This window comes from Mollisia scopiformis (assembly GCF_001500285.1).
Source record: "Mollisia scopiformis unplaced genomic scaffold LY89scaffold_16, whole genome shotgun sequence".
Taxonomy (NCBI): domain Eukaryota; kingdom Fungi; phylum Ascomycota; class Leotiomycetes; order Helotiales; family Mollisiaceae; genus Mollisia; species Mollisia scopiformis.
The window spans coordinates 333,439-359,583 of record NW_017263596.1 but is presented as its reverse complement, the minus strand read 5'-3'; the positions used below and the strand labels follow the sequence as shown (position 1 = coordinate 359,583).

The window sequence follows — 26,145 nt, the reverse complement described above, 5'->3', positions numbered from 1 at the left end:
GAGATCCTGACCCTCCACGGAACTTTAGAATTTCGAACATCTTAGACGATATCAAAATATATCTAACAAAATATCAACCCCATTCCCCTTCATATATCGTCTGTAGAAAACATAAATGACAGACATGCTAGCTTAGAGCTTGTCAATGTCTAGAATGCTTTCAATACAAACCTACCTACACTCTCTATATCTTGATTCCCCATATTATCCCACTTTGTCTGCATGGAATACACAAAAAGAAGGATGTCTGCCTTCTAGTACCAAGTCATTGGTACCTCCTTACTCTGACGTTTTTCAATCCTTGTCCTTATCTAGCCTCTAATATCCGGCCCAACATCCAAAGCTTCCGGTCCCACAACTCAATGTCTGGAAGACAGAGAGAGCATGCCGAAAAGTCCATATACCCTCCAGACATGCTATCCTCTAAATTGTTTTATATGTAGACGAAACCAGACGTTCAAAATTCCACTACTTATAACAACCTGTTGTCCAGCAGGCATTATATCTCGGCTTCGAACGCCTTCCTAGACTCCATATCCTTCATGATTTGGTTGTTGAGCGCCGTAACCATTTTGGACTCCCCAAATTTCCACCTTGAAGACCCTCCTGACTTCCATTGCCACGGATGGCTCCGAATTGGACACGAAGCTTTTGGACCAGCATTCAGATTGCTCCCGGTACTCACTAATTTCTAACCACAAAGTTAAAGTAGATCTTTGGATTCCGTCCACACATTCTAACCCCCCCTCAAAGAATCAAGCACAAACATCCAAACTCTGTCTCCAACTCACTTTCCTCCAATTTTTTCTTCCACCGACCACAGTCCACTCCGTAGCCCAGTCTCCATCACGTTTCAAATTCTAGTATCGTCACAGCCAAAGCTCCAAACAGCCCAATATATGTAGCAGATCCACATATCTCCCTTTGCTGAAGTGAAAAGAGCTAAACAAGCTTTCCCTCATTCGCGAAACCGCAATGACTACAACGAATTACCGAAGGACTTCAGCACCGTGTCGTCGTTGAGGCATTAGAGAGTCTGTTCAGTGCTTAATGGAAATGAGAGCGAAAACAATCAATGTCCGTTTATCACTCAAAGAATAGGAACTTCAAGTCGAGGTCTTCCAGAATTCATCTCAATTCTCTGCTCATTATGATGCACATTCAAATTACACACAAGTCCAAAGAACCGACCCCCAATAAATTCTTGAATATCAATACTAGAACAGGGATTAAGTTCTTTGGTCCTCGTTCCATCATCGACTTTTCACCACACGCTTATGGAGTGAAAAAGTAAAGAAATATCGGACATATCCACACATGCTACTAATTACAAGAGCAACAACACTCTCTCCAAACCCGATATTGTGTGAAACTCGTTTACAATTACTATATACCAAATCCTGACAGTTTATCTCAACCCAGAGCCCGAACATGTTTTGCTGGTAGCTACATCACGATTCCGGCGGTCCCGGTGGAGTCGGACTCAGATCAACAAAAGGATAATTAGCCTGCGTTGGTTCAGCAGCCGGAACATGCGCACTGAACAACAACTCCGGAAAGTTCGTCTCCTCGACATCGATCATGTCCTGATCACCCGCAGACCGCGGAAGTACCTTGCTCAACTTCATTCTCACCGGCGTGTTGAAATTCTGCAACTGGAATCTAGTTCTTGGGGGACCTGAAGGCATAGGGAGCTCGTTGTACTCGGGTTCGTTGAAGCTGGTGAGCGAGTCGGGGACGATTGGCTCGTCGATTGATTGTTTATCATATATGTTGACCATTCTCAGGCATTCTTTGAGGAGACGGTCAGACGTGAGACGGTCTGCAGGATCGTACGTTAGACAGCCGCATAGAGTGTTGATGAAGTGGTTGCTGTAAGGGAAAAGATTTGTATTGAAGAGAACTTGAGGGTCTCCTGAGATCTCTGCATGAACCAACCACCAAGTTAGCGAGTGTATCAATCAGTATCATTGCCATGATAGAAATGATTGCTAGATAGTAATAACAAAAGCGGGACTGAACTTACGACTGAACCCCTTAGCCAGCTTGTGATTGAAGACATAGCGAATCTCAGGGTTTTTCCCCGCACATATCGCCCACATTATAGAGCCAACGGACCAGATCCCAGCAGCTGGTCCGATGTCACGGTTCTGATGCTTTTGGTACAATTGTTCCTGGATGTAATCAACATGCAAACCCAATCATTGAAGTGAACCAAATACATACAGGTGACATATATTTTGGGCTCGCACGCCACTCGGTCTCTTCGATCCAATCAACCCTTTCCATTTCGGAGATGAAGGGTCCAGGTGCAAATAGTGAGAGACCATAATCTGCTAGCTTGAATACTTCTAATCGTCTATGTTCGCTCTGATCTCGGTCTCCTATAAATACGTTGGCTGGCTTGATGTCGAAGTGACATATCTTCCTAAAAAATCTGAGCATGCCTTTATTTCACAATTGAGGGGAGCCTGTCCCAGAAGTTGTACGACAAGCAAAGTCTGCCTGGCCGTGGAAACATCTGGATCTCAGAGGTCCAAGGGAAGGGCAAGGCTTAGCATAATGCTTTGAGAGAAGTGACTTACTGTACTAGAAAAATTTAGTCATTAGCATTTATTTATATAGTAGCCTTATGAGCAACATCGCGTGTAGAAAAGCAAGAAAGTTCGTCAATCGACTTACACCAATTTAGATTCCGGGCATTCGGGTCTTCACTCCCATACTCCAGAACATGAAGCGCTTTTGCCAAACAAAGAAGGATCCTCCACAAATGCTCTTCCGGTGGCTTCTTTGCTACCTCATTGCGAGGATGTAACGATTTCTGCCACGAATACATATCACCATTCGCACATAGCTCAAGATACATCCTAGTAACCCGCAGATCCTCATCGTATTCCCCTGTATCATTATCGAATGGTAACGGATCCTGGAATTGATCTCTGGTGCCAAGCGTTGTCCCAGTCCCATAATCGTCATATGCGGCTTTGTAAAGCCTCGGAATGTGTCCCGTCCCGGTGCTCATTATTAGACCGAGGAATTTTGATTCATTGTACATGCTGTTTTGGCTATCTTCGTTTGGCCCCGTTTGCTTGACTGCCATGCTGAGAGGCACGTTTGGGAGATTGCCTATATAATCCCAGTGGCCTACAATGCCGGTGGTGCCCAACCCCAGTACTTTTCGAGCCTGCCAACTTTGTGCATCAAGATAGGGCCATCTAAATGCATTAGTACCATGGTTTTCTTGAGGAGCGATCGTGCAAGCTATATAGGACAGAAGACCTACTGTTTACTGCGTTCAAGCCAAGCAAATTGCCTCCTCTGGCTAAAATTTTTCTCAAGCTTTTCGTTGACTGTGAACGGATTGACAACAGTGGTAGGATTGGCCATCTTTTTTCGACTCGTATTCACAGTCGTTATGCTGAGAGATAGGCGGATAGGTGTTAAAAATTGAAGCTTTGTTTGGACATCGAGTTGTGCCGGAATGTCTTTGTTCTTTGCGCTACAATGATGTATACGGCAACAAAGATATCCTGGGAAGGGGTGATGACGAGTTGATATAACAAAGACGGCCTGAAGATGGATGCAAACAATAGGAACAATCAGAACACTTGACAAAGGTTGAACAATAAGCCCGCCCGATGTGGAAAGATGTTTAATGTGAGGAAAGAGCAATGTTGGGTCAAGCACTTGCCGTCACCCACCTCAGGACACGAGATTTGGACACGAGAATGTTTGCCACGAATTCCGCACCTTTGAGAATGTGATATTTGCTCAGGGAAAATGACCTTCATCCAAGATCTCTATGATTTGTCTCCTTGGGAAGATACACCCACAACGCCTGATACATGCATGCGTACACCGACCACTCTCGATACTCAGATTGCAGCCCATTTGTGTGGTCTGACCAACTTCTAGAGCGGAAATGCAAATGACAATAGCCCAGAACTCCGATGTAAACCTCCTCCGGTTTTGGCCCCTCTACCCTAAATTACAAGAATCTTCGATTCAGCCATGTTTCACGACGGGCGTTTGAAAGGATGAGCTTCCGTGTTCAAGACCCATTCGTCCAGGCTGATTTCGTCGGGAGTGGAGAAAAGTAGGTAAAAGTATTTTAACGTTTCTGCGAGCCAGAAACTCTCCATGGAATCCATATGATATGGTGTAGGCTCTGTGACATCGTACACAGCGGCATGGCCGTATGTGACCGAGGTGGCGTTGATGATGGCCTCAAACATCTTCCAGCCCTTGTCTTGCCAAGTTGGGTCGCCTGTGATGCGGTACATATACCAAACAGACTCGATAGCTTCAGGCCTGTCGCGTGTTAGTTTACTGTCAAATATGGGGATGAGAAGCTTACCTGAGAATGTACTTTCTTGACTTCAAAGTGACAAAACCAGGTGGAAGATTGCCTTGCTTGATGCGAGCCTCGACATACTCTGTATGATTAAGAGGGCGGAATGGATCTGGTGGTAGATCTTCGTGAGTAGGTTTGTGCTCAACAAGAGGCATCTCGGCTTGACGACCAGACCTAGCTATGTCCTCTAATTCTGCCTCTGTAAGGTCGCTCTTCTGCTTGAGTGATTCCTTGGCCGCTGCCTGAGCTTCTGACTTGATATCACTTGGCTGGTTTTTGTTCTGATTCTTCTGCATGCTGGGCTTTGATGGAAGGTCGTCCTTAAAATTGTGGGTAATTGGTTTCGGTAAATCGTTCTTGGGATTGTCTTGACGTTTCGCCAACGAGATTGGTTTCTCTTTCTTCAAAGACTCAGTGCCGTGAGAGGGATCAGTCAAATCATAATCATGTCCTGTGGAGCTTCCAGCTGGTATGTCCAGACCAGTCGCACTTTTAGCGCCGGAGTCATCTTCTTTAGTTCCTGAAGCTATAAGGAACGCAGCTTCTTCAGCTTCCCGCTCGGCTTGAGTCGCCAGGTAGTCTTCGACTTGGAGATCTCTCGTGCTTCCCATAGGATCCAGGAAAAGGTAGTAAGCCGTCTGATTCCAAGTGCAATCTTGGACGCTTTCGCAAGGATAGACTGTTGCACCTTCAGGCATGATCCCCGTCGCCGTGGATCCGTAGGCCCAGACACAACCATCTGTAAGCCTCTTTGCTATCTCTATATCTTCGTCAAGGCCAAATATCTTGGCGGACATGCCCACCATCCCGCCAATGAAGCAAGTAAGATGGTCTACATCAGCACTCAGTTTCGCATCCTGTTCAGGTTTGCCTCTGGTCGTAACGGATCCTGAGAAGAGGATATCTTGATTATCCGGCGTCATCGGTCGGAAGAGCATGTATTTTTTGATGTCCTCAATCGTCTTGAGATACATTTTCTTATACACTGGTTCCAGACCACCTAGGAGAAGATATTGCTGCCTAATATTAGTAGTAATTTTGTGAAGAACGGACTAACTTACCTTTGGAAAATACTCGTACGTAGAGTCTTGACCTCCACCCATCGAGAACTTTTCAGCTCCAAATTGAGCAGCCGGCTCCAAGCCTTGGGGGTGACAGTCCCATTGGCCCAAAGAATCACCTACCTGCGCCCGCGCTGCTGGAATGTCTAGCGGGAGGCCGGTGATTGCATCGGTGGTAGGCGTCGCTTGCGTAGCATTCGTAGGTCTTCCAGATGTGTCCCTATCTCTCTTCCCAAGCTTTTTCTCTGAGCTCTTACCAGAGTCCTCCCATCCAGCTATGTGGCCTTTGCCCGGCGTTCCTGGTTGACCCTCCGCAACCTGAAAATCTAGAGTGTGCGGACCGTCCTTTGTTGGTCTCTTCCTCGGCTTCGGCTCAGGCACATTGCCAGGAGTGTCAGGTTGGTAACCAATTGGATCGTCCACAATCTTTCCTGGGACAATAGCTGGTTCTCCCTCCGCTGACATTGGTTGTTGTGCATGTGCGGTACGGTTACAACCTGATGCATCTACGTTCTCGGGGAAGACACTCCCAAGAGCTGTCCCACGATCTTGCCACTCAGAGAGAGCATTAGTGATTCGCGCAACTGCATCATAGTATCTTTGATTCCCCGTAAGTTGTGCCAATCTTGTGAATTCCATGGCCAAGGATCCAAGCTCGGCCAAGTTGGTTCGTATGTTCGCCCTCTTTGGTTGTGATGCATATGTTGGCTTCCAGTAATAGTACGCTTGCGGCATCCTATTAGGAGTATCGAAAGTCCCCAACAGGATTTCGGCCAGTTCGACGGCTTTGTCCAGTAAATTTTTGTACTTGTATCCACTAACATCATAAGCTGCGATCAAGCCGCCTAAGTATCGGATGGTGGTCTCGAAGACTGGTATATCTCCTCGCGGACTGGTAGTAAAGTCTAGCAGATCGACTGCTCTTGCAGCGTTCTCGAACTCCTCCTGCAGACCCATAATCCAAAGTGTATCCAAGCTATCCACCAAGGTCGCTGCCCATCCGCAGAAGGGATCCTTGAAACCACCCGTCTCAGGGGATAATTCATCGTGTAGCCATGCTTTCTTTCTATACCCAGACCATGCCTTTTGGAACTCCTCTTTGACTTTCGTCTGTCTCTTCTCTCTGTTGATTTTCGCATCCGGAGTTTCATCGTTGAAAGAAAATTGAATTTTGGGCATCTTCAGAGGCTCTCCAGTTGGCAAATGAATGACATCTGCGGTCGGCACAGGGAAATGTTCCACCTGCTTCACCCAATGTATCGTTGTCGGCACTGCCGAGAACGTAGGCAATTCTTGTCTGCCTGGCGGGGCCACAGCATGTATTTCCTCGGGGTCTTCATCTTCAGAGACTTTGGTAGGTGGTATTGGTTTTCGATTAGGGAGGATAATATCTGGAACTTGAGGGGGGTCGACTTTAGGGGTCGATTTGACAGCTGCTGCAGGAGAAGACGTCTTCTCAATCTTGGTCGAAGTAGAAGTAAGAACATGAGTCTGCGTGGTTTGAGGAATCTTCTCTGTGGCATCGTCTTTCAGCGCCGCCGGAGGTGGTGTCTTGACTGGAGGCGTTCCGACATATTCATCAGCTGGGCGGGATACTTCGAAATCCTCGAGTTGCACAAGAGTCCAATCCCTCGCCTTGGACAATCGAACGATGAGGACAATGGCAATGGTTGCAAAGACCAAGAAGACCCGATACCTTCGAAAACGGAACATTTTCTCTCGAGAGCGTGTCCGCTCGAAGGGGGGGGAACCAAAAGACCGAGAGAGCACGCGACACCACCAAAGTTGTCAGCGATGAGTTGTGAACTGGACCGGCATCTTCAACGAGAAGCCAGGAAGTGTTTTAGCGGAATCGGTGGCTTCCGGGCGTGGTCATAAACGATATGGGCGTGTGGAAATGAAGCCAGAGAAATATAGAATGGTTCAGTGGAAGAAGTTCTGGAACCTTTTCTTTTCGTCTTGACACACACACGTATGCGCACTCGGCTACACTGCTGGGTCAACTTTTAGGGTCTAGCGACCAGCCAGGGGCTTGCTGCAGGTTTAAGTGGAGCAGGTGTCAGCTTGGAGCTCAGGAGCAGCTCTGCTTCTGCTTTCGCCGGGTCACAATCTGTTCCAGGGCGGTCGAGTGGCACAGAGGGTTCGGCCTGAGATTACCAACGATGCAAAAGAAGAAAAGAAACCTCCTTTTCGGCCTGGATACAGTACCAGTGCCACACGTCTTGCAGATAAGGTTTGCCAGGAGGGCAGATCCTGTACCACCCGTTCGTGCAGTGAGCATCCATCCCAACACCGAGGAGCTCTATTACAGTAATACTCTGGAAAACGACCCGAAGGGATCTCGTGCCTTGGAGCGGCCCCAATTCCATTCTGTGCCAACTCCCGAATGGGCCCTTTATCCACTAAACCCCGCAATATAGTACACATGTTTAAGCATACCTGCCACAATAGGCTGCATAGCTCAACACGGAAACACTTATTGACTTTTAACGCCTTGGCGTCCTCTTGGCAGAAAGCAATAAGACACTTCGAGTGAGGGTGGGGACGGCTCGTTCGATGGTCCAGTGATCATTGCACATCTTCGCTTCACCGTCACACAAATCCTCTCTTTGCATAATTCTGGATGTCACGGCAAAGTATATAGCTATGGCCATGTGTTCGTTGACGATAATGGTCGGCCTGTCCAAGTTTTCTATTCATCCGGTACATACGCCCCTCAATACTTCTTCTAGATGAGTGTTACTGTACAGTGCAGTGTTACATCGTCAAACAAGAAGCGCCGAAGACACCATGCCATGCTAACCATCGTGGTCAAAAGAGGCCGAAGCTCACACGTGCTGTGCCGGTACCACTCTACTCATCCATTCCTGGGCCTGGTCCACCTTGTCTTCCCATCTGTCTTGCCTTCAACATCTCGTCACAGAGCAACAAATTCGATGCGATGCCAGAGCTGGAAGCAATGGCATTTCTCAGTACTCGGAACGAATCGTACACGCCCTCCAAAACAGGATCCATTGGCTCGCCTGACTTCAAGTCAAGACCGACAATGTTGCCCTCTGCTTGCTCATCTTGAAGACTGGCGACTATTCACATGTTAGGTAGCCACAATTCTATGAGTTTGATTTGTACTTACGTGCATCCTGGATATCATGGCCAGCGTTTGCAGCCAAGGTCTTTGGAATGATCAAAAGAGCATCCGCAAATGCTTGAACACCCCACTTCGCCTTGCCTTTGACGGTCTTGCGGAAGGCCTCGCTATTCAAGTGAGCTGCGCAAGCAACTTGGAAAGCTCCTGCTCCCGGAACAACGCTCTTGTCAACAATCATGTTGTAGACGCTGCGAAGTCCGTCACGGACTGCATCCGAGATCTGGGTGATGGTGTGCTGATTTGGCCCCTTGATGAGAATAGTCACGGACTTTGGCTCCTTGACGTCCTCAATGAAAGTGTATTTTTCCTCGCCCAGTTGATGCTCGTAGACATTACCGGCCCATCCCAAAATTGATGGGCTAAGGTCATCAACACTGTTTTGGGCTGTACCACCACAGATCAGTTGTAATCTCTCCATATTTCTTCTCTTTGCTCGTCTCAGGGCGAAGATTCCATTTTTAACCAGGACATCCAGAGACAGAGGGTCGATACCCTTCTGGTTGATGATGACGAAGCCTTTCTTTGGGTCATTACCGCAAACCTCCTTCTTCAGCTCGATGATCTTCCTTAATTTCTCATCCACGAAGCGACGTTCGCTCTCGACAAGCTTGTCTCGTTGTTCAGCACTCGAATAGTAGAAGCCAGAGTTGATCTCGGACTTTTCGTACTCTAAGCTGACATTAAGACTGAGAATAAAAGCATTTTCGACCTTCTTAGGCATATCAGGATGTCTCGCGCCATGATCCAAAGCAAGACCTCGAATCAACTGGGTTTCGGAAGCGGTTCTGTGCTGCATCTTCATGATTTCGATCATGTGTAAATCGGGCTTTGCGGGAGCTTGGTAGATAGCTAGAACCGCATCGACAATGTCTGGGGTAAGCTTCTCTGCTAGAGTGTGGTTGAGCTTTGTGGAAAGAGATGTTCGTGCAACGCATAGTAGGAGTTCTCGGTCCACCTCTCTCGAAAGCTTGAATTCGTCTAAGAACTGAAGGCAACTGTTAGAAGCAAGCCTTTAAGCCAGGCTTTATAGACGTACCTTCAACGACTCCGTCTTGGCGATTTCATAACCGTCCGTGATGATTCTGGGATGTAATCCTTCGGAGATATATCTGTCTGCCTGCTTGAGAAGCTCTCCAACAAGGAGGACAACGGAGGTTGTGCCGTCACCACAGATGTCGTCTTGAGCTGTAGCTGCTCGCGCAATCATTACCGCCGTGGGATTCTGGATTTGCATCTCTCGTAACAGTACGTTTCCATCTTTAGTAAGTTTTATCTACAGAGAACGTGTCAGAAGTGGTACAAGGCAACATTTGGAGCTCTTCATACCCCACCGGCACCGTCAACCAACCTGATCCACGTTAGCTATGAACATGTTAATATATGGCAGTACAAACATTTTGATGGTCCCTAAAGGACCTAAATTCGACTTCAACACATCTTGCAGACCTTCACCAGCACTGATATTGACTCGTAGAGCTTCACCTCTTCTCTGTCTATTGTCAGTCTACAATTTTTCAAGCAGGGCAAAACACTGACTCTAGACTCAGCTTTCGGATTGAGAAGCTGCGCAGCAGACATCTTGACAATTATCTATTCTTTTGAGATGTATGTCTGGGGTGTTGGAGGTCGTGAGGGGTCGTGGGCAAAGAATTCGCTGCTGGGAACTTTTCGTCGAAAAAAGAACGCGATGGACGCGCGACTGTGCCAAGGATCGTTCGCCTGGGCCACAAGGCTGCACCTCGCTTTAAGGTATCAACAGCCAGGCTGACACCACGCCAATCGATCAACAATACTTCATCAACACTTATTGAACTTGATTCAGCCACGATTTCAAGATGTACGCAGGCTGGAACCTGGTGCTTACGCTCATTATAAGTCTACTCTGCCGTCAAATTGATGCATTCTGGCCATTCTCATCCGTGGTTTCTGCGGAATCGGGTGACGCGGACACTGTTTATGCAGACCCAACAGCGAAGAGAATTGCAATTATTGGTACGTTTTTCATTAATATTCTATACTGGCTGGCATCTATATGAATCTTCCTATGATATCAAGACTCTGTGCAATCTTTGCGTTGAAGGCTCATCCCGTCTGGAATGTGAATCTCGAACCATGTCTCAAACGGGATGTTATCCCAGAATAGTCCAACCCATCTGAAGTCAGAAATGCTATTAAAGCTTTGTGAAGAATTTGAGTGATGGAGAAACGTGCAAGTGTTATACACAGAATGACACCTGGTCCAGTCTTTCCTCAGACCTAAGATTTTACAAACTCACATCCCAAATTCTCAATCTCATAAAGTCCTTGGAGGTTCTGGATCAGCCATCCAATGGTTAAGCTTGTGAGACGGTATTGACTATCAAATACAGGAGCTGGAGCAGCTGGCTCATCTACAGCATACTACTTGCAACAATATGCCAATAAATCAGGCATCCCAATCAACATCACCATTCTTGAACGCAACTCCTATATAGGAGGACGTTCAACCACAATCAACGCCTATGGCAACCCCTTGGAACCAGTCGAGCTCGGAGCCAGCATCTTCGTCGAAGTCAATACTATCCTTAAGAACTCAAGTGAAGCTTTTGGTCTTAGACCTCGCGAGCAGACAGAAGGCGATGAAAAAGAGCTTCTTGGTATTTGGAATGGCAAGGAATTTGTATTCCAACAGCAGGATAGTGGATGGTACTACTGGGACATTGCTAAGCTCCTTTGGAAATATGGACTTGCCCCTATTCGTACCCAACGTCTGATGCAAAGTACTGTTGGAAAGTTCCGGAAGCTCTATGAGTTCCCATTTTTCCCGTTCAGATCTCTCTCGGACCGCGTCTTCGACTTGGGACTCACAGAAGTCACGGCTTTGACAGGCGAACAGCTCTTGAAGGACAACAATGTAAGTTGGCCAAATCAAGTCAAGAAGTCCTACTAATCATCGTAGATTGGACCCCCATTCACCACAGACATCATTCAAGCTAGTACTCGAGTGAACTATGGTCAAAACCTCAATGTCATCCATGGCCTCGAAACCATGGTATGCATGGCCATCGACGGCGCAATGCAGATTGAAGGTGGAAATTGGCAAATTTTCGCCGGCATGATCAATTCCTCTCAAGCTCTCACTCTCCTCAACACGACTGTGACTTCTGTCGCTAAGAAATCCGGTAAATACAACATCAAGACCACTACTCCATCACTCACCTCTTCCGAGATCCACACCAACAGTGAATCATTCGACACTGTTGTTCTTGCTGGTCCTCTCCAATACTCCAACATCTCGATCGGAAAGGACCTTCTTAAACGTGTCCCCGACTCTATTCCATACGTTACTCTCCACGTAACACTCTTCACTTCACCCCACACCATCAGCGGCTCATTCTTCAACCTCACTCCAGGCACTCCCGTGCCCTCCACAATCCTCACCACCCTTCCAGTTGATGAAGTTCCACCAAACGCCTCCCACGGCGTTGGTTCCGCCGGCTTCTGGTCCATTTCAACCCTCCGCCAAGTAATCAATCCCAACACACTCGAGAAGGAAAATCTCTACAAGATATTCTCTCCCGCCCCAGTCACTCCCGACTTCCTAAGCTCCCTGCTTAATACTTCCATCTCCTCTGACTTTGCTTTGTCTGACGATCTAACGTGGTTCTACCCTCACGTCTGGCAAAGCTATCCATACGAGTATCCACGAGTCACCTTCGAGGACCCGGAACTAGCGAGGGGATTCTATTATACCAGTGGAATGGAAAGCTTCATTAGTACGATGGAGACAAATGCGTTGATGGGCATGAATGTTGCGAGGCTGGTGGTTGATGATTATTTGCAGTTGGCCGAGGATAAGGGCGCTGTTGGAGAAGAAAAGCAGAAGATTGTTGGTGGGGACAAGGGACATCTTGAAGAGTTGTGAGCTTCAAGACTGTGTGAAGATAGGGAATTTGTATGCTAAAGGGAAAATGGTACGCTATCTGTGGGCGTCTTTGTAGCAAATTTCAGGAAGCGTAGCGCTGTGAATGGATGAATTGGTCGGTTCTTTATGTTGGGTTAAAAGATTCGAATTAAGAATGTGGGAACAGAGCTGCCTCTTATTCCTAGAATATCGTGTCTTCAATGTCTGTTTCCGTACCTAAAGTTCACTGATTCTTCTGTTCGCCTCATTGTACGACACACTTTTGGAAGTTATAGTGACTGGAGCATCTGATTTTGGTTCAACTTAGCTAGGTAAGTAGACGTATACGAAATTGTGTTATCAGCCTATGATGACTATACACCAAAAATACTACACGCAAATTGAACCCGGCATCTTGACTTTTTGAAACGCCTAAAATGATGACATTCAATTTTTGAAGATCCATGCCTGTTTCTTAGTTAGGTATACAAAGACCAAAGTTTCCCTACTGCTAAAGCCCTACGCCTGAAATCCCTTCCTGAGATTCTCAAATTTCGAATGCGGATACTCGATACAATTTTTCTTCCTCTCCAGTTCCCCAAATACACTCACCACATTCCCAATCAAGCTCTCTCCACCCTGCTTATCCGCCGAGCTCTCCCACCACATCCCACCACCAAGCCTATTCCTCTTAATCCACTCCGCCTTCTCTCTCGCCATCTGACACGTATCATACGACACCAAATGTCTCTTTGCCGCATCATAACTATACGACGCTCTCGCCTCACCATCATATCTCTCCTCCGCCCCAGCCAGCGGCAACGCCTTATAATCAAAAACACCATTCTCCCAAGTGCCCTGCCCCACACCTCCATACGGCTTGCCAATCCCATCCGTATTCTCAAACGCCCGCCCATAAAGCGGCATACCTAGCACGATCTTCTCACTTCTTACCCCCTGACTCTTGTAATACTCCACAGCTTGCTCAGTATTAAACGGCGTCTTCTTACTATCGCTCGACGCACACAAATTCGCCTGATGCCCAGCGTGAGAATCCCATGACCCGGCATAATCATAAGCCATCATGTTCCAGAAATCGAGATACTGATCCATGCCCCGAAGGTCCATGTTCTGGTAGTTTTGCGCGCCGGCAGGACACGCTACCGTGAGCTCAAAATGGTGGCCATGAGGAAGCGTAGCGGAATAGCGATCCATAGCTTCACGGCACTCTTTGAGCAGGAGAACGAAGTGTTCGGCTTCGGTGCGGGACTTGGGGTATTCCCAGTCGATGTCTATACCATCAAAGCCGAAGTCCTTGATCAGGTCGACGGCTGAGGCGGCGAACTTTTGGCGGCCGGCGGCACTTGATGCTGGGACGGGAAAGTTGGAGGAGTATGTCCAGCCGCCTATTGAAAGGAGGACTTTTAGGGAGCGGTTTTGCTGTTTGAGGAGGTTGAGTTGCTTCATGCATCCGTACAGATTCTCGCCGACATCGTTCCAGGAGTCGCCTTCCCAGTGAATATCTTTGTCCGCCCAGAGGTCGGTGAGATATCTAAAAGTGTCAGCTGAGAATGTTATAGAGACGAAAGATCATGAGGGCCATCTTTGTGGGAGTTAAGAGGTGCGGTTGCACTTACACTTCCCCGCTATCCGGTTTCACGTTAGCAAAAGAATAGAGCACATGAGTGAGTTTGTCCGCCGGTAGATCTTGAGGTCTATGTTTCCTCCCATAAATAGCCCAGTTGACGAAGTAAGCCACAGAACGATACCCATCGCCTCCTCCCATCTTGAAGTCTAGAATATCAGGTGGTTCTAGCGGGGTTGTTTGGAATCGTGAGATGAGCAGTCCAAGGGAAATAATGAACAGAGGACCTGCGAAGAGTAGAATGCGTTGTATTATGGCCACGATGAGAATGATCAAGGTGAGAAAGTGTTTTATGAATGTTTAGAAATGTGGGGTGTGGCGATGCATTTATGTTTGACTTGTTATTCGAAAGCAAGGCGGAGCGAGAGTCAGCTCCAATCACGAGGCTGAGTCGAGACATGACGACGCTGCAGAGCACGTTCCAATTGTGGACAATGCTAGAGCCAAACACATATATAATGCTCTCTAAGCTTCCTGGACATTCAAAAAGTAATTTATGCAAGTGCATTGCACTTAGGAAAGGATATGCCTTCAGCTCTACAATTATGAGAATATATCATACGACGTAAATAGGACTAGGAGATCGATCATAGTATACCAGTAATCATGGCTCTCTTGTGAATATTTTCCAATAAGATATTGCAACGTTTCATTCATTCAATCGTGTAGTTCGTCAGCTCTAGGCTGCTGCTATAAGGGCAGCCCTAATTGGCTATTTTCAACCACCATCGAGCCTCTTAGTTGCTCTTCGCTTGCAGATCACAGCGACAAATTTCACTAGCGTTAGCTAATGTGGACGACATCAACTTGTCCACAAGATATCTTGTGGTCCTCAATGTGATAGTGAAGACTCTGATATCACCATGAAAGGTGAAAATCTATAGCGGGATGGCATTCCAAGTCATCTGCGTACTTATGCTCCCTTCGATGGATTGCTCTTGTCCTCGTAGATGCCTATCTGTAGACTTTTGACTTCCTTACCAGAACAAATTTCCGGCGGAGGCAATGGCTTTCTGTAGCCCTCTTCCTTCGGATCGAGAAGTCCATAACCCTCAGGGTCTCTCTGTTTCAGGAAGCTGAGTATTCTTTCCTCCCTGGAACCATAAATGGTCGTGGTCTCTTTCCTCCTCCGCATCAGATCCTTGGAAATGTTGTCGTGCAGAGCATCCCTTTGTTCGAGGAAGGTCGCACCGTAGCTGCCTGCTCTTGTAGCCTGTCCTATCCCCCCAATAGCAGCGAATATCATGATGAGCCCCACAAAGGCGCTGTTCGACACATATCGTGGTTCCTGAGGTCCTTTGGCATCTCGCTGGTACCATCTCTCCCAGTCCTCCCACGTTGCATTCTGGCTTGGTCCAGCAGGCCCTCCTCCCCATCCTCTACCGCCATATGTACCCCAACCGCCGGCCGACTCAGATGAATCTCGAGGTGCAAGGACATCCGGAGACCCGTTCCAGCCTGCTCCATAGCAATCATAAGCACCACGCTTGACAGGATCCGACAGGATGTCGTTCGCCGCAACTACCAGCCGGTATCTCTCGAGCTTTGTTGTATATGAAAGCCCGTCATCGGACGACTCAAGGTCATGCCGGTCAGGGTGATACTGTTTCACCAGTTCGTAGAATCGCTTCTTCGAATATGGAGACCCTTTCCTCTGTCCAAAGATTTGGTAAGGAGTAGGGACTGCATTGGCAGATGCAACTTCGGGCCAACGATGCTTCCCATGGTTGTGTCTGCTATGGCCATCTGAGACCATAGCATATGAACGACATTGCAGAGTTCCGGATGCGGGAAAGGATGACGTCTTCGAAGGCGATGTTGAAGTCTGAAAGGAGTGGAGATTATTGCTTGAGAGCAACATTCCCGATTTCTTGAACATGGCTATGGAGAAGCCAGTTCAATCACTGAACCTCAAAATCATCATGAACCAGAAATACAATGAGCACTTGAAGTACTTAGACGCATAGCACTAAGTTTAGCATCGCTGATTCGGCCGTCGCGTGCCAAATCCCCTCAGTCTCGCGCTAGTCTGAAAATAGTTACTCTACTCCTTATCGGGGATGCACGACGATAAGAGCTTCATCAACAGCACGCGTTGAGCGGGCTCAAATGCTCTCATACCCGCTCTGTCCTAGTCAACGAGAGGTGAGCGCGTATAATGGGCACATACTCGTTCATTTGAGTGCGTTTGCTCATACCGGATGTTTACAATTTTTGACATTTGCAACCAATAATATCTCATCATGAAGTGGTTTCCACTAAAATCGAGCAAGTCGCGTCGGCAGCATATAGAAGCTGGACTGCTGTCGGACCATCACAAGTTTGACGAGCAGACTGGTCAGGTCTACACTGAGACGATAGCTAGTGCCACCAATGATGCCGACCGAGACTGGCCTTACCGATGTTGTGATCAGGTGGATTGGACGTACTTGGAAGCATATGAGCGTGCTAAAAATCCCGATGGGATCGAGATTAGAATTGGAAGAATTCTTCGACTAGCCAGAAATACTGAAAGAGCCCTTAAGCTACAGAGATTAGCTTCAAAAACAGCGATGAGGAGTCGATCAATCAAGGGAACTCGATCTCTTGCTACGACTGCTCTTGCAGCGATTTTGACAAGGATCGACGAACTTTCCGTAGATCTTCTGATGGACATGCCGGCTGTGTTGTTGCAAGGAATATGGCAAGAAATCAAGAACCGGTAAATTCTATCACTTGCCTCTAATAAGCATATGCCTTGCTAAACTCTTTTCAGACAACTCGTGAGCTTTCATGTCTGGCGAGTCTTCTCTGTCCTGCTCAAAAAAGACGATGCAACTCTGCGTATCTTAAGACACAGAGACCAGATCACCAAACCCAAGTCTCCTTTGCGATTCTACACTACACCTCTCACATCCGAGTCCTTCGAGTTCCTTACTTATCTGAGTATCACAACAACTTTCGCAATTCCAGAACTCGTCAAATTATCAGCAGTGAAAAACTTGGTCGCCTTGGAGATTGTTAGTAAAGATAAAAACTCTGAGCATTGCGTATCGGATCGGGTTATCCGTGCTTGGAGCTTTGCTGCCAACAGTGAGGGTGCCTTCCAGGTTTTGCGGATCCTGAAGCTTTGGAAGCACCTCAATGTCACTAATGTATCACTTGCATACCTCAACTCCTTTCCATCTCTTGCTGTTTTCGATGTCACTGGTTGCGGCTTCGATTTGACGGCAAGCGTAAAGGCACGGGACTTTGGATGGAAGCCAACTATTGACCCTAATCTGCTTGGACAATTTGAGGCCGCATGTGTGGAGCGAGCGGTTGTTATGCGAGCTGCGCTCGGCAAGGAGCCCCTACCTAGTCGAAAAGCCTCTGCACAGCAATTAGGGTTAGATGCTCTTGTTTCCCGATTACCACGAGCAGATGTACCTGGATTCTTGAGTCGCGATGAGACAACCATTCGACCTCAAAGCCCAAAGGACCCTACAGCCCTTGACACCCATGAGCGGAAAGATCCAAGCATGAGCGGCAAGACGCAGGCGGTGGACGTTTCTCAGAAGGATAAACCGAAACTAAATAGATCTATTCCGGTCTGGGATTTCCCAGTTTATACGAAGATCAATAGGATAGGGGAACTGAGAAATGATGGTGATCTCCAGAGAGCCGGTATTGAGATCGGAGATCAACCCGTTGTCGAGAATGATCTGATCTGTCCTATTCCAATCGTATCTTTTCGTATTGGCCCCACTCCAGCTTGTCTTGTTTACACAATGAAGGACTCTGCTCAGAGAGCTCCAAACAAGAGCACATACTCGATTGTGGAACCATTACAGGAATCCGTTCACACATGGAAAGAGTGCCCACCCAAAGGCGGAGCTCGTCAGGCTCAACGACTTGCGTTCACCAGGATCAAGTACGATGTGACAGAAGTTCTCCCTTCGTCTATCAACCAAGAAGTGCCATCAGCTCGAGATACTGGCACAACCCAAGCACATTTGAAGAGACCCAGCATAGCGGGATCGAGACCGACAACCTCTGGTGGATCGGCCCCTGCTAAGCGCAGACCTATTGGTAGATTTGGATTAGAGAGAAAGAGAAAGAGCCTTGGTGATGTCTTGGGCTCGTTCTTGTCTTAGTTTGTAATAGTATATGGCGTACGTATTGGGTGGCGTTTGTGAGATTATGATACCCAGAGAGATCACATATAGTGCTCTGTCATCGTTCTGTGTATATCGGTCAGTTGGCCATTAGGGTTGAATTAGAACATATACCGCTCTAGAGACGAGGAAATGAATTGATGGGGTGCGATACGACAGCAAAGCTTCACCCCGGAATAGTATTTACAAACTATACCCCTAATCGATGTCGTACATGACTTGACCTGCTCCTTAGATGTCTGTATCGAGCAGAGCAACTGAATGCTTGTATGTTCACCAAATTGCCCAGCGCATTTCGAGACTTTTATCCCACATTAAACCTTAGCGGTGTGTCCAATGCCTAGATTTCTATCCAGAATCCCTCCCTGGTTCTGTGTCTCGTCTGCGAAATTATTTATCACCCGAAGGGACATTAGGACTATTAATAACAGTATTCACCTCAAAGCCAATGTCCCAAATACTTTCACCATATTCTTGTGTTCAATTAAGGTTTCACGCGACGCACATTCGGAGTCAACGTGTCACAATAATGCAATACAGACGGTATTCTAGTTCGACACGAGCAAAATGCTCTGCATTGACTATACCTATCACAGACCTCAATGGTCAGGCCAGCAATAGGCTTACAATAAAATCACAGACGCCGTCGAAATGCACCTTGTCCTCCTGGACATCTCCAAAACGCCAGCCCCCTCACGACTCTAGAAATCCCACTTAACCATGTCCAGCATCGGTGGAAGCAGCGGCATGATTCCATCCTTAAACTTCCCATGCTGCCTCACGTATTCATATTGATCCTTGGTTGCCTGGTCATACATCTCTGCTGGAAGAAATGCTTGTGGATCAGGTGCCGGTGGTCCATTGGGAAACCATATCTTCTCCCACTGCCCATTTTGGTTGGTGAATCCTGGTGTTTGGTCTTTGTAGACAACCCTTCTGTTCTTCCATGTCAGTAGTCTACCACCCGCATCGCGGGTAGAATAAGTATTGACGTCTTGCGACTGGCTGGCTGAGGCGCCGTTTGTGAATCCATTCGTAGGTCGAGAGGCACCAAATGGTGCTCCGTTCGTTGATCCTGATGATTCCGGTTGTCCAAAACTGGGGAAGGAAGAAGGAGGGTTGGGTTGTGGATTGCCGAATGGACTAGGATTGGAGGCTGCAGGAGGTTGCCCAAACGGCAATGGTTTAGCAGGTGCACCAAAGGTGTTGACTGCCGCTGTGGGAGTGTTCCCAAAAGGTGCAGCTGAAGAACTTCCAAATGGATTTTGCTGAGCGGGTTGACTCGGGGCGCCGAATGGACTCGAGTTCGAAGGAGCTCTCTGAGCAAACGGATTTGCTGCTGCTGGTTGTGATGGTGCCCCAAAAGGAGACGACGATGCAGGCTGAGGGGAGGCACCAAATGGGTTAGATGCTGCTGGCTGGGATGGTGCACCGAAAGGACTAGATATTGCCGGCTGTGAAGAAGCTCCAAAGCCTGTCGAAGTTGGAGGTTGGCCGAAAGTGTTTGACGCGCCTGCAAAGGCACTGAATCCACTATTGGCAGGTGGAGCCCCAAAAGGATTTGATTTCTGGCCTAATTGAGCAGGTTGACCAAATGCTCCTGTTGTTCCCAATTGCGATGGTCCTCCAAAAGCAAGCCCTGATGCTCCAAACGGATTCGGCTTCTGTCCAAGCTGTGCTGGCTGTCCAAACGCTCCAGTAGATACGGAAGGGGCGCCAAATGCGGGGGTTGTTGAAGGTTGACTTGGTGCTCCGAACGCGCCAGTATTTGAGGGGGCTCCAAACGGTGTATTGCCTCCAAGAGGGTTTGGTTGTGATCCTGGACCTTCCTGACCACCTTTGCATATGTCAATCCGATTGGGATGCTCCTTCTCAGCATTGATCAGATATTGTATGGCTGAGTCAATGATGTTCACTGCAGTTTGCATCTGCTGCTCCGATTGCTGAACCAGACTATCCGCTTCTTGTACCTATAATGGTCAGTTTCAATGTCCTACTTTCCAATGGCTCAACATACAACTTGTTGCGGATTGCCCGACGCCAGACCCATATAATGCAAGAGTCTCATTTCCTCAAAGCTTTGCTCCCGTGGCAGACCTCCGAACAACTGCGCCGGAGCATGCCTACCAGGACCATAAGCAGACAAGATCCATTGTGGTCTTTCTGTCGTGAGATCGGTGAGGATGGCGTTCTTGTCCAGCGTGTAAGGAAGCCCGCGATTCGAAGACGATGCTGGAAAATGTCAGCCCTGTTCACCCTCAGAAAATTGCGCCTTACATCCGCTTTGATAATTGTTATTGCGCGAGTTCGAATTCGAGTTCGAGTTGGAATCTGCGAGAGCTCCATACCGGTTGCCACTGGTATAGCCTCCTCGATTCACTGGATGGTCAAATCTGCATTGATCTTTAACCAATGATTAGCTCTTATCGTACAATTTGTGTTGAAATGATCATACCTCCATAGCGACAGCTCCCTTGCTGCCAGAATTTGCACACAGGAGGCGGCATCTTGCTTGTCGAAGGTAGATTGTGTACTACCTATTTCTTCCCGCAAGCATCTCTGATCGTGCTATCCTACCACGCGGCGAAAGTGATCGTGTGATTCTGTGACAATTCGGAGAAAGTTTGTGGTGGCGCGTGCAATTATTGAGGAGTTGTTGGAATTTAAAGATTGTCGAAGGTGGACGCGATTTTCCGCGTAGCCTCGCGAGTTTTGGTGGCCTTCTTAGCCTCGAACAACGAGTGAATGGCAGGTGTGCTATTTTTGGTGAATCACTTTTAATTGCTTGAAAATGAGATGACAAGGTTTCTTATCACGTTCAATTTTTCATACTTTGTGGCAGAACATAATGGGTAGCGATTCGTGTCTCAGCGAAGACTAAGAGGGCATGTAGTTACCACGCGATGTTGAAGCGAAGCAAATCGACAAACCCGAATGAGGCCGAATAAGGTCCCATTTTTTGGAGTTTAAAGTACAAGGAAACTAATCTAGCCTCAAAGAAAGTGATAATCGATAAAACCTCTATTATTTTTTGGGTATCTTTCACAGTACACGTCTAACTTTGCTTTGCCAGCCTTACTCATCTGAACGAATCATTTTCCATAGTGCAGCCCTCGTCGTCTCATCGTCAAATACTTTGTTCAACAAAGCATCGAGTTCCTTTTCCATGTCCTCTCTATTTTTGGCGTCTGCAAGTCGACCTTGCCAGGTCTTCGTGAATGCGGTAATCTGCTGAACCAAAACCTTTTCTAAATCCTTCCTTGCATCCAACATACGATCGACTACGGCTGGAAGTAGCTTGCCCTTCACAAGCGGTGAGATATAGGCCACAGGGTTGTATAGCTGCTTCTGGTCTTGGAGCTCTTTCATGGTGTTCCAAATTGGTGTGAAGTCAAATTCTGTCGACTGTCTAATGCTGTCTGGGATTTCTTTTGTCATAAATAGATTTTCGATCAGCATCAGATTCTTGATGAGAAATAGTTGAGCGTCCATCATCCCAGAGGTGTGTTTGATAGTTGTAGCTGCTTTCTGGAGAGATTCCGTAACTTGATGGACAATCTCATAAAGAACGTTGCTGTCTCTCTATCATTCAATCAGCATATGAACTAAAATCTTGCCAGACGGGCCACCATACCGGCCTATCATAGGTCCCTTCGTGATACATAACCAGCAACTTGATAGCAGTCTGAACCGTCGGGTACGTGTAAGACCCTGGAGGGCCTTGGGTGCTAGGTGTAGGAGGCTTTTCATCATTAGACTGCCCATTGCTTGTTGTTGGTCTATTCTTGCCTCCGGCCAAGGGTGCTGCATTGATAGCAAGTCGGAGGTCCTCCTGTGTGGGTTTGAAGTGGTTAATCTCTCCGGCAGTCTTGAGAAATAATGTATCTAGTAGCTTGTACAGATGCCTGACCAAGAAAGCTTGAGCTATGGGCTTTCTGTCCTTGATAGAATAGTCCTCGGAATCACCATCCGAGGACGACATGTAGATATTCTCTAACCAATTGACAATCTTGCAAATCTTCTCAACGCCTCCAGTACTGAGAAATGGTATGAGGGTAGTGTTGAGCGGCTCCAAGTGTGACAGTATGTTGGCTTCGAGTCTTCCTGCGTACTCTGTGCTTTTGTTCCATCCTTCCAGTGGCACATAATCAGCCAAGAGAGGGCCACCGTGAAAGAATTTCGTGACCAATTTCGATTCATTATGACACACGTCAAGGATGTGCTGTATGCAAAGTCTGGCGAAGGACTCGAACTCAGTGTCAGGCTTTTCATTAGCCACGTACTTTTTGAGAGTTTTCGCAACCACGATGACCACTGGCTCCCGAGATCTGAGATAAGAATCTACAACTTGGTAGTATAGTTCATGAAATCGAAAGACGTGGGGTCCCGGTGGATCATTAGAGCCTGCTTGTCCAAATGCGAAATCTCTAGTGGTAAGAAGCTTCTCAACTTGTAGGCCCAAGTTCGCATGGACGGTTTCATATCTTCCATGCAGGAGGATATACTCTGCTGTTTCATTGTGGTCTTTCGAACGGAGTTCTTTGGTGACCTCGTCTGTGACTTCTTTCATAGCTGAAGAGAATGCTGTCTGGACAAGGTTGAGGGATCGTTCTAGAAGCGATATATATCTCGTCTTGTAGACCGTTGAATCTCGGTAGTTCGGCTGCTCGTATTAGCTTCTTTGTGTCCACAATCGCAGAGGGGATGATCAAATCGTACATGTAAATCCATGAACTCAATGCAGGTGTTAAGATTCATCAACATGTCTAGAAAGTCATCGCTTCGGACAAGCCTGGCGGCACCCGGAGCATTGAGTCGTCGAGTCAGAGGTTCGAGATATGCATAGTATTGCAAATCTGTTCCTATCTCATCGGCAAGAGTGCGTAATCGCTGCTGTTCGACCAACAGATCTTCACATTGGCTTTGGAATGCCGTCGTCTCGGATTCAACCGCTTTAAAAGACTCTGATAATGAAGCTAGTAGGTCCAAAGCATCAGTGGTATCGTTGAGCAAGGTATTCAGATGTCTCTCGGACAAAGCCAGCTGATCTCTGTAAAGCCTGTAAAGTGATCAGTCAACGGGATCTTGTTGGAACCACAGCAAAACATACTGATACTCTTCTTGGTTCCCGTCTAGAAGTTCATCTTCCACACCCTCGTATCTGGCCGTCATTGAAACAGGAGCTGAGTTGTCTAGGTTGGAGTCCAGAGCATCACGTGGTGCCTCCGTCTTTGCTTCTTTGGCCAAGAAACTCATGGCAACATCGTAGAAGTCACTGTACGACTTTGCTCTTCTGGCAAGCGTTGCTTTGGGCGGTCCTTTAACGCTTGTAGATTCATCAAAAATCTCCATCATCGGTCCAGCATTGATGCTAGAATCATTCCCCTTTTAGTTATTAGCGATGTGGTGTTTGTCCTGCATAGAAAAGGACAGACATTTGTTTGTTTGAGCAAAGACTCTCTTCGGTGATGCTTCGCCGATTGAGATGCCGCAGCATCACTCTTGGATTGCGAGTTGGGCACATAACTGTACCAGGAGTCTTCATACATCGTGATCTTTCAGTTGATTGTTTGGCAGGAGACCAGGCTGACAAAACTCTTGAGAACACACTTCGGGAGCAGGCACGGGCCACGAGGCTAGGAAATTGCACAGTCAGACCTTTTGAGCAGCCGTAGAATCATATCGTCATTGATACAAGGCTGAGATACGACATTCGATTTCTGTTTTAGGTGTTGATTTGTTGCTCTGGAGGGTGCTAAAATTTCAATGGATTGAATACCCACCACTTGATTTCCCGATATTCTGAAAGATGTTTTCCTCAGGAGCAGCAGCGAGGCAATTGTCTCGAGCATGCTGGAGGTCACGAGGGCAGGTTCTCAGTACCAGAAGATGTCTCAGCCAAAGTCAAGCTCGAATTGCTGGTGTCAGGAAAAAAAGTGGCCGAAATTCTGGGATTATCACTGCTTTGTTGGTTAGTGGAGGATGTCTGTATGCTCTCGGATATCCAAGAAGTCTGGAAGCAGAAGCAATCCCGGCACCCGCGGAAATCAAGTTTGAGGAGCCGCGAAAGAAAGCAACTTCGAGAGAGGACAACAGAGACTTGATTAGTTCGCAGCACCTTCAGGTGAAGAAGAGCTGGGAGAATCCTGGTGTATATGCTTGGGGCTCCAACGCTGGTCGAGTAGCAGCTCCAGATTCGGACGAGCAGTTCATCAAAACTCCAAGAAGGATTCCCTATTTTGATGGCAAGATTATTCGAGACATTAAGTTAGGTAAGTACTTCTTCAGAGCTTGAGTTCCTTTCTAGACTCCAATACAGCCGAACAATCTTCCACATTCTCCCTTGATGTCCAAGACTGACTTGAAGATTTCAATGTTAGACAAAACTTTTGGAGCAGCGATCACGGAGAATGGAGATCTGTTGCAATGGGGAACGGGATTTTCACCAACAAGTCAAGGACCAACTCCGACGGTCAGGGGCAAAGATTTGATCAAGATTTCCATTTCCAAAGATAGGATCATTGCTTTATCATCAAACGGAACCGTTTACTCGATTCCTGCAATACAGGAGGATCAAATCTCAGGCCCCAAACCATTGGAAAATACTTGGTTTCCATTTTGGAAAAACAGATCAGCCATAAGTTATCGAAAGCTACAGCCAAGCAATATGTCATGGAGTGAGAAGGTCGTGGATGTCCGCAGTGGCCTGGAACATTGCCTCATTCTGACCTCGTCTGGGAGGGTATTTTCAGCTGCTTCAGGCACCGAAGACTTTCCATCGAAGGGACAACTCGGCGTACCCGGCCTGACTTGGACCACGAGACCTGAAGGCGCATATGATGTCCCACACGAGATCAGTACCTTGAAAGGGTTTGAAATTATCAAGATTGCGGCTGGAGATTTCCATTCACTAGCTGTGGATAAAGTTGGTAGGGTCTTTACATTTGGAGATAACTCGGTGGGTCAGCTAGGATTCGAAGCTACACCAGAGTCTCCATATATCGACGCACCGTCTCTTCTGCCCATCGACAAGCTCTATAAAGGTACGAATATGGTACCACAAGTTATAGATGTAGCAGCTGGTGGTGTGAACAGCTACTTTTCGATCGACGCTACGCGAGTAGCTGGACAAAGTGAGGAAGATCCTCGAGGACTTGGCCGTGTGACAGCGGATACTTGGGCATGTGGCCAAGGAATCTGGGGAGGACTTGGTAACGGTCGGTGGACGCATGTTCAAGGTGTACCTACCAAGATCAAAGCATTGTCGGGTCTTTTCGAGTACGACGAAACTACGAACAAAGTGGTTCCTATACGTTTGGCCCACCTATCCGTTGGCTCTACGCATATGTCGGCCATCATGAGTAATGTTACATACGTTGGAGCTCATGATAAGAGTTCAGAAAACGACACGAATTGGGGCGCAGAGTATGGATGACCTCCTCGACCCCTATATTTCTGTCAAGGATGCATGCTGATGAGTCTATAGTACGTTATTTTGGGGTGGAAACGAGTTCTACCAGCTAGGAACAGGAAAGAGAAACAATGTTAGCAATCCGACCTACATTGCTCCTCTTGACATCGAAGCAGACAAGGAGAAAGGAAGAAGAGAAGAGCATAGGTTCCAAATTACCCCAAGAAAGACTATCAAAGTAGGTGGCAGGAAAGTGAGTGTGGAGCAAAGGGTTGAATGTGGACGAGGTGTGACGGCTGTGTATTCTGGAACGTGAGATAAGATGATGATATATTTGTTGTAAATTACTCGGGATGGGAAACACCTCTCCTCGGCGATCATTCTGGGTCGTTATGTAAAATCATAGCTTTAAGATCTGCAAAAAACTCTTCCAGAGTTTGAATATCACATTCATGTGCAACGAAAGCGTGTTGATGGGTCATTGCAAGTAAGCTCTTCTATTCGAGA

At 47.3% G+C, this 26,145-nt stretch overlaps 10 protein-coding genes across 10 annotated transcripts; 3 read left to right on the top strand and 7 right to left on the bottom strand.

The window, feature by feature from the left end:
- Positions 1-1,344: 1,344 nt before the first annotated feature.
- LY89DRAFT_686419 (kinase-like protein) lies at positions 1,345-2,583 on the bottom strand. Its single transcript, XM_018215281.1, has 3 exons — positions 2,227-2,583; positions 2,027-2,174; positions 1,345-1,924 (listed from the first exon to the last, which is right to left on the bottom strand). Exons 1-3 carry the CDS (start codon positions 2,443-2,445, stop codon positions 1,452-1,454), a joined length of 840 nt encoding a protein of 279 aa, XP_018069113.1. The 5' UTR covers positions 2,446-2,583; the 3' UTR covers positions 1,345-1,451.
- Positions 2,584-4,016: 1,433 nt separating this feature from the next.
- Positions 4,017-6,594, bottom strand: LY89DRAFT_698401 (seven-hairpin glycosidase; the record flags this gene model as incomplete). The annotated part of the gene is made up of 3 exons (XM_018216977.1): positions 4,017-4,311; positions 4,358-5,370; positions 5,416-6,594. 3 exons carry the CDS (start codon positions 6,592-6,594, stop codon positions 4,017-4,019), a joined length of 2,487 nt encoding a protein of 828 aa, XP_018069112.1.
- A 1,470-nt stretch (positions 6,595-8,064) lies between these two features.
- Positions 8,065-10,251, bottom strand: LY89DRAFT_686417 (T-complex protein 1 zeta subunit). Its single transcript, XM_018215280.1, has 6 exons — positions 10,100-10,251; positions 9,958-10,052; positions 9,890-9,911; positions 9,600-9,836; positions 8,549-9,548; positions 8,065-8,498 (listed from the first exon to the last, which is right to left on the bottom strand). Exons 1-6 carry the CDS (start codon positions 10,139-10,141, stop codon positions 8,269-8,271), a joined length of 1,626 nt encoding a protein of 541 aa, XP_018069111.1. The 5' UTR covers positions 10,142-10,251; the 3' UTR covers positions 8,065-8,268.
- A 134-nt stretch (positions 10,252-10,385) lies between these two features.
- LY89DRAFT_686416 (Prenylcysteine oxidase) lies at positions 10,386-12,789 on the top strand. Its single transcript, XM_018215279.1, has 3 exons — positions 10,386-10,555; positions 10,933-11,456; positions 11,502-12,789. Exons 1-3 carry the CDS (start codon positions 10,399-10,401, stop codon positions 12,465-12,467), a joined length of 1,647 nt encoding a protein of 548 aa, XP_018069110.1. The 5' UTR covers positions 10,386-10,398; the 3' UTR covers positions 12,468-12,789.
- Positions 12,790-12,840: 51 nt separating this feature from the next.
- LY89DRAFT_619916 (glycoside hydrolase family 18 protein) lies at positions 12,841-14,432 on the bottom strand. The gene is made up of 2 exons (XM_018210898.1): positions 14,084-14,432; positions 12,841-13,998 (listed from the first exon to the last, which is right to left on the bottom strand). The coding sequence occupies exons 1-2, from the start codon at positions 14,230-14,232 to the stop codon at positions 12,966-12,968; spliced, it is 1,182 nt and encodes a 393-aa protein (XP_018069109.1). The 5' UTR covers positions 14,233-14,432; the 3' UTR covers positions 12,841-12,965.
- A 186-nt stretch (positions 14,433-14,618) lies between these two features.
- Positions 14,619-16,056, bottom strand: LY89DRAFT_686414 (uncharacterized protein). Its single transcript, XM_018215278.1, has one exon. It carries the CDS (start codon positions 15,968-15,970, stop codon positions 15,005-15,007), a length of 966 nt encoding a protein of 321 aa, XP_018069108.1. The 5' UTR covers positions 15,971-16,056; the 3' UTR covers positions 14,619-15,004.
- A 587-nt stretch (positions 16,057-16,643) lies between these two features.
- On the top strand, positions 16,644-18,206 carry LY89DRAFT_735829 (uncharacterized protein; the record flags this gene model as incomplete). The annotated part of the gene is made up of 2 exons (XM_018220048.1): positions 16,644-16,792; positions 16,847-18,206. 2 exons carry the CDS (start codon positions 16,644-16,646, stop codon positions 18,204-18,206), a joined length of 1,509 nt encoding a protein of 502 aa, XP_018069107.1.
- A 593-nt stretch (positions 18,207-18,799) lies between these two features.
- Positions 18,800-21,083, bottom strand: LY89DRAFT_686413 (uncharacterized protein). Its single transcript, XM_018215277.1, has 4 exons — positions 20,683-21,083; positions 20,505-20,630; positions 20,245-20,459; positions 18,800-20,197 (listed from the first exon to the last, which is right to left on the bottom strand). Exons 1-4 carry the CDS (start codon positions 20,732-20,734, stop codon positions 18,929-18,931), a joined length of 1,662 nt encoding a protein of 553 aa, XP_018069106.1. The 5' UTR covers positions 20,735-21,083; the 3' UTR covers positions 18,800-18,928.
- Positions 21,084-21,179: 96 nt separating this feature from the next.
- Positions 21,180-23,789, bottom strand: LY89DRAFT_708439 (Sec34-domain-containing protein). The gene is made up of 5 exons (XM_018217683.1): positions 23,663-23,789; positions 23,338-23,612; positions 22,947-23,286; positions 21,862-22,890; positions 21,180-21,809 (listed from the first exon to the last, which is right to left on the bottom strand). The coding sequence occupies exons 1-5, from the start codon at positions 23,774-23,776 to the stop codon at positions 21,303-21,305; spliced, it is 2,265 nt and encodes a 754-aa protein (XP_018069105.1). The 5' UTR covers positions 23,777-23,789; the 3' UTR covers positions 21,180-21,302.
- Positions 23,790-23,907: 118 nt separating this feature from the next.
- Positions 23,908-26,095, top strand: LY89DRAFT_686411 (mitochondrial protein-like protein Fmp25). The gene is made up of 3 exons (XM_018215276.1): positions 23,908-24,499; positions 24,608-25,652; positions 25,714-26,095. Exons 1-3 carry the CDS (start codon positions 24,037-24,039, stop codon positions 25,952-25,954), a joined length of 1,749 nt encoding a protein of 582 aa, XP_018069104.1. The 5' UTR covers positions 23,908-24,036; the 3' UTR covers positions 25,955-26,095.
- Positions 26,096-26,145: the final 50 nt, after the last annotated feature.